The sequence below is a fragment of the Sapajus apella genome, unplaced genomic scaffold (assembly GCF_009761245.1).
Source record: "Sapajus apella isolate SASKATOON/1434 unplaced genomic scaffold, GSC_monkey_1.0 scaffold144, whole genome shotgun sequence".
Classification (NCBI taxonomy): Eukaryota; Metazoa; Chordata; class Mammalia; order Primates; family Cebidae; genus Sapajus; species Sapajus apella.
The window spans coordinates 888,108-901,205 of record NW_022437084.1 but is presented as its reverse complement, the minus strand read 5'-3'; the positions used below and the strand labels follow the sequence as shown (position 1 = coordinate 901,205).

At 43.5% G+C, this 13,098-nt stretch overlaps 1 protein-coding gene across 1 annotated transcript; it reads left to right on the top strand.

Moving 5' to 3' along the window:
• The first annotated feature begins 1,294 nt into the window (after positions 1-1,294).
• FPR2 (formyl peptide receptor 2) lies at positions 1,295-10,479 on the top strand. The gene is made up of 2 exons (XM_032264383.1): positions 1,295-1,429; positions 8,602-10,479. Exon 2 carries the CDS (start codon positions 8,613-8,615, stop codon positions 9,666-9,668), a length of 1,056 nt encoding a protein of 351 aa, XP_032120274.1. The 5' UTR covers positions 1,295-1,429; positions 8,602-8,612; the 3' UTR covers positions 9,669-10,479.
• The last annotated feature ends 2,619 nt before the right edge of the window (positions 10,480-13,098 follow it).

Genomic DNA, 13,098 nt, shown 5'->3' with positions numbered 1-13,098 from the left:
ACACCACCACACCTGGCTAGTTTTTTTGTATTTTTGGTAGAGATGGGGCTTTACCATGTTGGCCAGGCTGGTCTCAAACTTCTGACCTCGTGATCTGCCCGCCTCAGCCCCCCAAAGTGCTGGGATTACAGGCGTGAGCCACCAGGCCTGGCCAAGAGCACTTTTTGATCAGAGCTGAGTATATGTCAATGAGATGACTTAATGTGGGGCCATCCATATGGGCTTAGGATGGGGTTGACCAACAGAAAGGCCAAGTGATTAGAAGGTTGGAGCTTTCAGCCCCACCCACCAGCATCCTGGAAGAGAAGGCAGAGACTGGAAACTGAACTCTATAAAAAGTCTTGAATAATGAGATTTGATGGGCTTCCATGTTGGTGAATACTCAGATATGCCAGGAGGGTGGTTCCCTGGAAAGTATGGAAGCCCCATGCATCACCACACCCCTTCCCTCGCTATATACCTGCACTATGCATCTCTTCCATTGGACTGTTTTTGAGTTGTATCCTTCATAACAAACTAGTAAATGTAGGTAATGTGCCTTCTTCTTTCCTTTTTTTTTTTTTTTGAGATTGAGATGGAGTCTTGCTCTGTCACCCAGGCTGGAGTGCAGTGGCATGATCTTGGCTCACTGTAACCTCCGCCTCCCAGGTTCAAGTGATTCTACTGCCTCAGCCTCCCAAATAGTTGGGATTACAGGCATGAGCCACAGCGCCCGGCCAGTAATGTGCCTTCTTAAGCCATTCTAACAAATTATCAAAATAGAGGAAGGGATTATAAACATTCCCCCAACCCCAATTTATGCCCAGTCAGTCAGAAGTACAGGTGGCCATCCAGGACTTGGATTGGTGTCCAAAGTCAGGACAGTCTTGGGAGAGTGAGCCCTTTAACTTGTGGAATCTGACACTAACGCCAAGTAAAGACTGTCAGAACTGAATTGAATTGTGAGATACCCAGTGGTGACCCCAGATAACTGTAGAATTGCTTAATGTGGGAAAGACCCATACATCAGAACGATTGCATAAGTAGAGAACTGAGTTTTACTTAGCCATATTTGTTCTTTATTGTGTGGCTGTAACGCTTCTCACTTCAGTAATTGTTTCTTTTGTTTTCATGAAACTCTGAAGAAGAAAGGGCTGGACATTCAGATTCCTTGGGCTTTGATATTTGGAAGCATGATCTCCAGTCTCCCACAGAAGGCTAGAGGTGAAGGAAAATTCAGACACAGAGATTTCTAAGAAGAGTCTGCTGACAACATGTCCAAGGTGTCTTCTGAAAATTATAAGACATCCTGAGTTTCGGCTAGGGGATTGGCTCTAGCTCCATTGTCCCTCCCCCTGTCCTTCAATAAAGTCTCTGCAAAAGCCCTTAGAGCCTGTGTTGCTCCACAGGAAGCCAAGAAACAGAAACAGGAAAAGGAGCTTAGCTGCTGGTAAGTTGGGGTCTGACAATTTAAAATTTATCGTTGGAACACCTGCTGTATGACAGATGCCTCCTAAATTCTAGAGTAGTGCTCTAATGGAGTATCCACTTGCCACATGTGGCTTTTGAGCTCTCATGTTTCTTTCTTGATCTGAAATGTGCTTAAGTGTAAAATATACTTAGTATAGTTTTTTTGGGTTTTTTGGTTCTGTTTTGTTTTGTTTTTGAGACAACATCTCGCTCTGTCGCCCAGGCTGGAGTGCAGTGGTGTGACCTCGGCTCACTGCAACCTCCCCTTCCTGGATTCAAGCGATTCTCCTGCCTCAGCCTCTCAGGTAGCTAGGCCTACAGGCGTGCACCACCATGCCCGGCTAATTTTTTGTGTTTTTAGTAGAGACAGGATTTCAGTGTTAGCCAGGATGGTCTCAATCTCCTGACTGTGTGATCCGCCCACCTTGGCCTCCCAAAGGGCTGGAATTACAGGTGTGAGCCACCGCAGTTGGCTACTTAGTGTAGTTTAATCATTAGTATGATAAAAACGATACAACTTATTTCATTAATAACTTTTATGTTGGTTATGTGTTCCAATGATATTATTTTTGATTTGTGGGTTTAATCAAATCTATTATTACAATTAATTTCTCCCAGTGATTTTATTTTTTTAACATGGCGACTAGAAAGTTGTGAATCACATGTGTGGCTGGCATTTAGGGACTGCATTACCACATCTCTACTAAAAATACAAAAAATACTAAAAATACAGAAGCCCTGAGATGACAATGAGCATGTTCAAGGAATGAGAGCCCGCTGTGGGTGGAGCACAGTGTGTCCGGTGAGAGTGCCAAGATGAGGTCTGAGGGATGCACAGGGAAGATCCAGGGGTGCTTCAGGGAGCTTGATAAAGATAAGTTAGAAGTCTGTTTAGCCATTGGAAGGTGTTAAAAATAACATCACCAGCTGGGCGCTATGGCTCATGCCTATAATACCAGCAATTTTGGAGGCCAAGACAGGCATATCGTGAGGTCAAGAGATCAAGACCATCCTGGCCAACATGGTGAAACCCTGTCTCTACTAAAGATACAAAGATCAGCTGAGCATGGTGGCGCGCAGCTGTTCCCAGCTACTGGGGAGGCTGAGGCAGGAGAATCGCTTGAACTTGGGAGGCGGAGGTTGCAATGAGCCAAGATTGCGCCACTGCACTCCACTCTGAGTGACAGAGCGAGACTCCATCTCAAAAATAAAATAACATCACCATCTAATTAGACCTTTTAAAAGCTCATTTGGTTTTCTTCTGGAGATTGGATTGTAGGGCAGGAGAAAGCAGGACCAGGAACAAGCTATTTGCAAGGTTGGTGCAAACATCCATGTCTGACAGGACCGTGGACATGGGTACTGGAGACGGAGATGGCTCTGGCTGTGTATTCAGCAGGTTCTATAGACAGAATAAATAGGACTTGGATGGGATTGTGGTGAGAGAAAGGGAAATGAAAGATTAGTTCTAGACTGGAAGCTTTAACAACCAAATGTTTAAACTCAAATAGACACAAAATATTGGAAGAGTGGCAGGTTTGGGAGGATGAGACAATTAACCATTTGGTTGAGCCACATTAGGTCTGGAGTGTCTATGGGACTCCCATGGGGAGAGGTTATATCAGACTGGAGCACTAGGGTAAGGCCAAGGCTGATAAAATAGATGAGAAGACAGCATGATATTTTAAGCCCTGAGACTGGATAACATCACCTGTGGAAAGACTATATAGAGATAAGAGAGGTGGGGAACAAGTAAAAGCCGTGGGACTCTCCTAAATTTAGAGTCAAATTTAGAGCAGAAAATACTAGCAAAGGGGACTGAAAAGAAGTGGTCATTAGAACTTTAAAGGCAAGTGAAAGTGTGTGTGTGTGTACATGTATCATCTCATGGCACAGGAAAAAGTGTAATTTAAGGAGAAAGAAGAGATCCAATGGGAAGAAGAGATCCAATGGGTCCTATATCACTAAGGCACTGAGATAAGAACCAATATGTATTTGCACCCACTGGATTTGCAGCCTTGAGATCATAAGCATTCTCAAGAAAATGTACCAGGTAGGTGCTAAGGACTGGAGTCAATATGGACTGGATTGAGGAGAAAAGATGAGGCAAGGAATCAAAGGGAGCAAATACAGATGACTCCTTCCAAAATCTGGGTGTAAATTCTTTTCACAGAAAGAATTCTCTTAGGAGAAGTAGGGTTAACACCGGAAAGGAATATAGTCTAAGGATTTTTTTGGTTTTTGTTGTTGTTGTTGCTTGGGTTTTTTGTTTGTTTTGTTGTTGTTTGTTTGTTTTTGAGACAGAGTCTCTGTCGCAGACTGGAGTCAGTGGTGAGATCTCAGTTCATTGCAACCTCCGCCTCCCAAGGTTCAAGAGGTCTTCATGCCTCAGCCTCCCGGGTAACTGGAATTACAGGCACATGCTACCACACCCAGCTAATTTTTGTATTTTTAGTAGAGACGGGGTTTCACCATGTTAGGCAGGCTGGTCTCAAACTCTTGGCCTCAAGTGATCCACTCACCTCAGCCTCCCTAAGTGTTGGGATTACAGGCATGAGCCACCACCCCTGGCCAAGGATGGCTTCTTTTTAAAGGGAGGGGATATGATGACATTTATGTAATAGTGAGAATGATCTAGCAGAAATAAAATAAGGGTTTGTTTTTGGCAGAAAACAGAAGGACAAATGCAGGAGGAAAGTTAGTGGGAAGGTGAGAGGGCATCCCGAGCCAATGTAGGGAGGGAAATTATTGGAAAGAATAAGACGTCTTGATTCACAGTGACAGGGGCAGGTAGACTGAGGATTAGGGGAGGAAAGGCTGAGAATTTCACATCTAGTTGTTACCATTTTCTCATTATAATGTCAGTCAAGGGCATCTGCTGAGAGTGGGAAAAACAGATTAAATAAGGTACTTTTTGGAGAAAGCAGGGTTGAAATCATTAAGGTGTGGGATAGCAAGTGCATGAAGAAGTTGAGTAACCTAATGAGGAACTGCTGAGTTCTCATGTGAAATCTGTGGTCATGAATTCGGTTGCAACTCTCAATAATTGTGACATTGAGCAAGTCATTTCCCCTCTCCGAGCTGTACTTTCCTACCTATTACGCAAGGATGGCACTTTTCCCAAAGCAAGGATGTTGTAATAAGAGATGATAAAATATATAGCACCTGGCACATATTGAGGACTCACCAAATGGCAGCCCTCATAATCAGTGTAGGTATCATTTGTGGTTCACAGTTCTCCTCACATTACAACGAGGGTGGACCCAAAACTTTGCAACTTTTGCCTTGTTAACCTGACCCCACCTGGCATTGCACAATCATCCTTTCTTGTTGTATCTTTTTTTTTTTTTTTTTTGAGATGGAGTTTCACACTTTTACCGAGGCTGGAGTGCAGTGGCACAATCTCAGCTCACTCCAACCTCTGTCTCCCACACTCAAGTGGTTCTCCTGCCTCAGCCTCCTGAGTAGCTGCGATTACAGGCACCCGCCACCATGCCCAGCTAACTTTTCTATTTTTAGTAGAGATGGGGTTTTACCACGTTGGCCAGGCTGGTCCCCAACTCCTGGCCTCAAGTGATCCACCTGTCTTGGCTTCCCAAAGTGCTGGGATTACAGACATGAGTCACTATGCCTGGCCTGTATCAACATTTTAAAATGAATTTGATATTATGGATAAATTATGTCTTCTAAGTGCCTTGTAGAATGTTCAGAGGGTGGGTAGAGAAAATCTGAGTCTGTTGAGGGACAATGGGGTGGGAGAGGGTTAACAGCTCAATTCGGTTGTACTCAATCTGGGTGAGCTCCAATTCCAGCTCTACTTCTTTCTACCTGGGAACGCTGAACAATTAATGTAGCCAGTATAAGGCTTAACTTCCTCGTCTGTACAATGGTTATAATAATTACTAGGTTGGTGCAAAAGTAATTGCAGTTTTTGCTATTATTTTCAATGGCAAAAACTGCAGTTACCTTTGCACCAAACTAACATCACTAAGATTAGTCAACATTCACCACGTCTCAGGATGTGCTCAGTGCTTACACATATTAACGCAGCCCATCCTCAGATCCTGTGAGAGGAGTTGTGAGGGTTAAAGGAGAAGCTCTTGGCACGTGGATAACGTTCGTAAGTAGAAGCTGCTATTGCTCTGAGCATCGTCCTTGTCCTGATCGTGAGCTTCATAATGGATTATGCCCCATAACACGGCACACAACCTGGTGAGGGCCAAGCATTCCCATTTGTCACAGACTTACTCAGTCTAGGCTAAAAGATTTCCATGTCTATCCTCACTTAACCCTCACCTGAAAGTTAGACTTCACCATAAAATTGTCCTCTTTCCACAGAGCAGAAAACTGAGGCTCAAAGAGTTATCACTGACCAGGAACTCATAGTGAAGAGATAGCATAGATGAGATTAGAATAGAGATCTAGCTGACTCCAGAGCCCAGTCTTCTTTATAACAGTGACTCTCAATTGAGGGTGATTTTGCCTCTGAGGGGAACTTTGACAATGTTTATAGAACCTGTTGATCGTCATTCCTGAAGAGGGAGTTGCTACCGGTATCTGCAAAAGATAGAGGCCAGGGGTGCTGCCAAACATCTTACTCTGTAGAGAACAGTCCCTCACAGCAAAGAATTACCCAGCCCCAAAAGTCAATGGTGCCGAGGTTGAGAAACCCTCAGTTACATTAAACAATGTCCCATGGAAGACCTCAGTGAAAGTGACTGGTAGCGGCAGGAAGAAAATGAAGAAATGAGTGAAAGAAAGAGGGTTGGCTGGACACGGTGGCTCATCCCTGTAATCCCAGCACTTTGAGAGTGTGAGGCAGGCAGATCACGAGGTCAGGAGTTCGAGACCAGCCTGACCAACATGGTGAAACCCCGTTTCTACTAAAAACACAAAAATTAGCTGGGTGTGGTGGCACACACCTGTAATCTCAGCTACTCAGGAGGCTGAGGCAGGAGAATCCCTTGAACCCGGGAGGCAGAGGTTTCAGTGAGCCAAGATTGCGCCACTGCACTCCAGCCCGGGTGACAGAGCGAGACTCTGTTTTGAAAAAAAAAAAGAGGGCTAAAAATCATCAGACTGGGGCATGGCCCTATCCTAGTAATCTTGGGGGAACCCCTTTCAAAGGCAGGACTTCAGTATACAAAGGCAGTGGCTCTGGAGTTGTTCATCTTGGTTTGCAAATCTTGCTGCCTCCACTGACTGGCTGGGCACGACGCTGAATAAACTACGGAATTCCCTGGGTCGTGAACTCCTCTCAGTGTGACGGCTACTTCACAGTGTTATTATGAGTGTTAGATGTGAACAAGTGCTAGGGAATTGCTGCTTCTCTTAAAGATGCTGAATAGCTCAGTCTGAGATGATTCTCAAATTCTCATGGCCATAACAAATCATCCTTTTACACAGATTCTAGAGTGGGATTTAAGAATATGTATATTTTTTCCATTTTTATTATAAGTTCAGGGGTATATGTGCAGGTTTGTTATGTAAGTAAACTTGTATCCTGGTGGTTTATTGCACAGATTATTTCATCACCGAGGTATTAAGCCTAATATCCACTAGTTATTTTTCCCCATCCTCTCCCTCCTCCCACCCTCCACCTTCTGGTAGGCTCCAACGTTCCCCTCTTTGTGTCCATGTGTTCTCATCATTTACCTCCCACTTGTAAGTAAGAACATGTGGTATTTGGTTTTCTGTTCCTGCATTAGTTAGCTAAGAATAAAGAATACAATTTTAACAGGCAGCCTGGATGTCTCTGATAAAGTCCACACACCACAGCATAAGAAAATGTGCTCAAGTGGCAAGGAACTTTGTGTTGAATCTGAACAAAAATTACAGATGTGACCTGGACCAGAGGCGGGGACTACATTTTTTGGATTTTTGTTCTTAAAAGAAAAAGAAACGAGATCTGAGAAGCCCTGCAGGTTATATTCTTACAATGTTATTGTCCACAATTTAGTCACGTGTCCACTGCTAAGGCAATACCTTGCAAGGTAAAAGGGATTCTAGTTAGTGCTAATTAGACTAGTCAAGATTTACTCCCAACACAGAGAAAGGACACCTTCTCTGCAGGGTGAGTAACTAAACACAATTGCCAGTTTTTGAGCAGAGAAGAATGGGGAACAGTTGCTGGGTGGGCAACCAGCAATATCTGTCAAAAGTAAGGGTTTCGAAGTCAGGCCACGCTGAACTGAAGTCCTTAATCTATTATCTACTAGCTAAGTGACCTTCAGCACATTTCACAATTACCCTGAGCATCGATGTATTCTAATGAAAACTAGAAGTAATGAATATTACAGAGCTATTACATAGGCCGAACTGGATCCCATATGTAGTAATTAACACAATGCATATTCCCTAATAAGAATTTTAGAAGTATTAACACAGCTTATTATTCTCATAGTCTTTATCCCACAGACACCAAAGCTATACAAACGGGTACTAATTATTTGCATTCCAAACAGAGAAGAGCTCCACATCAAGTGGGGACAGGGAAAAGCAGGGGTAGACAGCAGAGATGGGACCCTCTTTGCTGACTTCCTCTAGTTCAGAGTCCTCAGGATGTACCATACTACTACATATACCCAGTGACTGCTCAAAATCATCTTCAACAATAACCTCAAGCCAAACCCTCAAATTTCATCTTGGGTACTAGCCAAACAATAGATCCAGGGTTCTCACAGGTGAGGGACAGGAGCTGGGAGACTGGAAGAACCTGGGGCTTAAAGATATGTTGCAAAGCTTGCCAGCATGTTTGCATTGGGTGATGGGGGACGCAGATGTGAACCTGCTGACTGAGACTTGTGCCTTTCTCACAACGCTGAAGCTGCCTCTGCTTAATTCTCCATTGTCCATACAATGTAAGATCAGCGCTTCTGCTAGTGGACACAGCCTTGTAACCCTCTTGATGAACTGATCAGCCTGATAAGTAAAATGCATATTGATAATGATGGGACTATGGAGGACTATCCCTTCCCAAAGAAACATCCAAGAGAATGCCAACTCTATAGCACCATTGTCAGCAAGGCTTAGTAGATAGAGTGGGTCTCCTGGCAGGAGTGTGCGCTTTAGTGAAAGTTGATGTGAGCTATGAATACAGATGCTGTAAGATGGTTCCACAGCTCAGAAATGGCCATTGTTGGAATGTTTCAGGTGCCGGCAAGATGGAAACGAACTTCTCTACTCCTCTGAATGGAAGTGAAGAAGTTTCCCATGAGTCTGCTGGCTATGCTGTTCTGCGGATCCTCTCATTGGTGGTGGTTGGGGTCACCTTTGTCCTCGGGATCCTGGGCAATGGGCTTGTGATCTGGGTGGCTGGATTCCGGATGACACGCACAGTCACCACCATCTGTTACCTGAACCTGGCCTTGGCTGACTTTTCTTTCACTGCCACGCTACCGTTCCTGATGGTCTCCACGGCCATGGAAGAAAAATGGCCTTTTGGCTGGTTCCTGTGTAAGCTGATTCACATCGTGGTGGACATCAACCTCTTTGGGAGTGTCTTCTTGATTGCTTTCATTGCACTGGACCGATGCATTTGTGTCCTGTATCCAGTCTGGGCCCAGAACCACCGCACCGTGAATCTGGCCATGAAGGTGATCATGGGACCTTGGATTCTTGCCCTAGTCCTTACCTTGCAAATTTTCCTCTTTTTGACTACAGCGACTCTTCCAAACGGGGACACATACTGTACTTTCAACTTTGTGTCCTGGGCTAATACCCGTGAGGAGAGGTTAAAGGTGGCCATTACCATCCTGACAGCCAGGGGGATTATCCGGTTTGTTATTGGCTTTAGTATGCCCATGTCCATTGTTGTCATCTGCTATGGGCTCATTGCAGCCAAGATGCATAAAAAGGGCATGATTAAATCCAGCCGTCCCTTACGGGTCCTCACTGCTGTGGTGGCTTCTTTCTTCATCTGTTGGTTCCCCTTTCAACTGGTTGCCCTTCTGGGCACAGTCTGGCTCAAAGAGATGTTGTTCTTTGGCAAATACAAAATCCTTGAAGTCCTGAATAACCCAGCGAGTGCTCTGGCCTATTTCAACAGCTGCCTCAACCCCATGCTCTATGTCTTTGTGGGTCAGGACTTCCGAGAGAGACTGATCCACTCCCTACCCACTAGTCTGGAGAGGGCCCTGTCTGAGGACTCAGCCCCAACCATTGACACGGCTACCAATTCTACTTCACCTTCTGCAGAGGTTGAGTTACAGACAATGTGAGGATGGAGTCAGGGATCTTTTGAGTTCTGTCTCATCCTACCTTAATGCCAGTTCCAGCCTCATCTACTCTTGAGTCATATTGAGGCACTGAAGGATGAGCAGCTCAGGTATTTATTCAGGAAAAATGCTGTTGCGTCCCTGATTTGGAGCTAAGAAATAGACAGTCCGTCTACTATAATATTAGTATTATTTTTGGTTTTTGGACCTCTGCCTGTACTCCGGGGTAAGTGGAGATGGAAAACATGAGAAGAGAAAGAATGATGGAGATTTGTAAGAGTTAGATAAGATAGCGTATAATAAGGGGAAGACTTTAAAGTAAAACATTTATACCATAAAGTAAAATGTTTGCTGTAGGGTTTTTTAATAGCTATTTCAAAAAATCAAACTATGGAAGTTTTCTTCTATTTTTAGTTTGCAAAGAGTTTTCTGTTTTTCTTATATCATGAATAGAGGTTGCATTTTATCAAATGCATTTTCTACATATATTACGATGATCATATTATTATTCTTTCATGTAAATCATTATAAATTATGTTCATTAAGTTCTGAATGTTAAAGTACTCTTGAATTCCTGGAATAAACCACACTTAGTCCTGATGTACTTTAAATATTTATATCTCACAAGAGTTGGTTAGAATTTCTGTGTTTATGTTCATATAAAGATGGCTCTGTTATCTCACTTTTTTCTACTATCCTTGCTAAGTTTTACATTAAACTTGTAATAGTCTCTTAAAAGGAATTGAGAAGTGATTTCTCTTGATTCTATTTTCTGGTGGTATACCCTTATTAAATATTCAGAAAAATTCACCAGCAAAGCAAACTTGGTCTTGTGCTTTCTTTCTAGGAAGACTTTTAGTAACAGGTTCGTTTTCTTTAACAGTCATTAGACTCTTCTAGTTTTTTTTTTCCACATTTGTCAGTTTTGGTAAACTGTGATTTTCAAAGAATTTAGCCATTTCATTCCAACTGTCCAATTCATTGGCATGAAACAGTGTAATAGCTGTTTAAAAGTTATAAAACAGTATGAAACTTGATATGCTTTCTTTTTTTTTTTTTTTTTTTTTTTGGAGACGGAGTTTCGCTCTTTTTACCCAGGCTGGAGTGCAATGGCGCGATCTCGGCTCACCGCAACCTCCGCCTCCTGGGTTCAGGCAATTCTCCTGCCTCAGCCTCCTGAGTAGCTGGGATTACAGACACGCGCCACCATGCCCAGCTAATTTTTTGTAGTTTTAGTAGAGACGGGGTTTCACAGTGTTGACCAGGATGGTCTCGATCTCTTGACCTTGTGATCCACCCGCCTCGGCCTCCCAAAGTGCTGGGATTACAGGCTTGAGCCACCGCGCCCGGCCTGATATGCTTTCTTTCATTTATTTATTTTTCCTGATTCTTGTTCTTGTTCTTGTTATTATCCTAGAGCACAGCCTTTGGAGATATGGTTTCTTTTAAACAATGAAAATATAAGCTCTCTGAAGGCAGGGATTTTGGTCTGTATTGGTCACTGATTAAACCCCATCCTCCATGTGTAAAATACTGTCTGATATGTACTAGGCATTTATTAAATGCTCGTTGAATGAATGAATCAATAAACAATAGTATCACCTAGGTGTCAAGTGAGAACCTTTAATGTCAAATCAAAATTATCTTCAACCCTCATTACACGAACCAGACCATGTCCAGTAAACACACACCCTCAAGCACACAGTATTTAGAAATTCCCATGTGGCTTATATTTTCATAAATTTCTGGTTTTGAGCTTCTGCTTTAAGGAAAGTACCATGGCTAACTATTTCCTGATGCCTTTGTTTTGAAATAAATCAACCACAAAGGTACTCAGTCTTTTACTTTGCTTTCAGGAAATAACCACTCAGAAATGGTTCTACCGTATGGAACATGGCAAAAGACACAGTATAAAACAGTATGTTTTATACTGTGATGCACTGGCAAAAGACACAACTCTACACGAATATGAGGCAGTCTTGTTTTCAGCATCCTTACTCCGCTGCTTTTACTGTCAATTTTCCTCTCCCTTTCCCTCCTGTTTCCCCTAAAGTTATTTGCATTTCCAAAGCAGAACAGTTTACTTAGTTCATTTGCATTCTTGACTCATAAATGCTTTCAAGTTCCTAAGAAAAGTATACTCTTTAATGCTCAACAACGTTGTGGCTATAGAAAATAAGGAACAAGGAGAAAATGCAAGAAGGAAAAGCCAGGAGCGAAGAACAGTCTATGACCTCTGGACAGGAGAGCCAAGGCTTCTAGATTGGCTAATTAACAGCCTTCCTCCACTGCCAGGGCAGAGGATTCCTACTTTGCTTCCCATTGGCCTTGGTTAATTGCAGTAGAACAGTGCCTGCTGCATCCTCCCCATTTGTCTTTGCTTCATTGGAAGTTGCCATTGCGGATTCTCAGTTCCCATTGCACTCTTGTATATTGGGGTCTTCGGGAGCTGAGGATTTTTTGTGTTTATGGGACATTCACCACCAAGAAACATTTCCAGACTTGCTTGAATCTGAAAATCCAAAATAAATTCTGGGGATAGTGCCATTGGGAAAGACGAGACCACATTTTCTGTTTGGGGAGAAGAGTGTAGAAATGTTGAGTACCCAAAGGCGTAAGCTCCTGTGGAGACTGCCGGCTGCCTACCAAATATTCTTCCCTCTACTTTATTAACAAATGTGGGCAGCAATTCATTCAGCTAACATAATCCTTTCTCAGCCATCCTTCCAGCTAGATGTGAGTAAATTCTAAGCAGTAAGATGGAATAGTAGTATTACATCAGTACATAAGGAACTGCCTCATTATTTTATTAACTGAGTGTTTTGTGTTTATTTATTTATTTACTAAGACAGGGTTTAACTCTGTCACTCAGGCTGGATCCCAGTGGTACTAATCACGGCTCATTGCAGCCTTGATTTCCTGGTCTTAGGTGTTCTCCCACCTCAGCCTCCTGAGTAGCGAAACTGCAGGCTTGTGCCACCATGCCCAGCTAAATTTTGTTTTTTTTTTTTTTTTTTTTTTTTGAGATGGAGTTTCGCTTTTGTTACCCAGGCTGGAGTGCAATGGCGCGATCTCGGCTCACTGCAACCTCCGCCTCCTGGGTTCAAGCAATTCTCCTGCCTCAGCCTCCCGAGTAGCTGGGACTACAGGCGCGCGCCACCATGCCCAGCTAATTTTTGTATTTTTAGTAGAGACGGGGTTTCACCGTGTTGACCAGGACGGTCTCGATCTCTCAACCTCGTGATCCACCCGCCTCGGCCTCCCGAAGTGCTGGGATTACAGGCGTGAGCCACCGCGCCCAGCCTAATTTTGTATTTTTTGTAGAGATAGGTTTCCGCCAAGTCACCCAGGCTGGTCTCAAACTTCTGAGCTCAAGCAATCCTCCTGCCATGCCTTCCTAAAGTACTGAGATTATAGGTGTGAGCCACTGTGC

Excerpts from the sequence above, each read along its gene's own strand:
- FPR2 (XM_032264383.1), top strand. The coding sequence starts at position 8,613 with ATGGAAACGAACTTCTCTACTCCTCTGAATGGAAGTGAAGAAGTTTCC.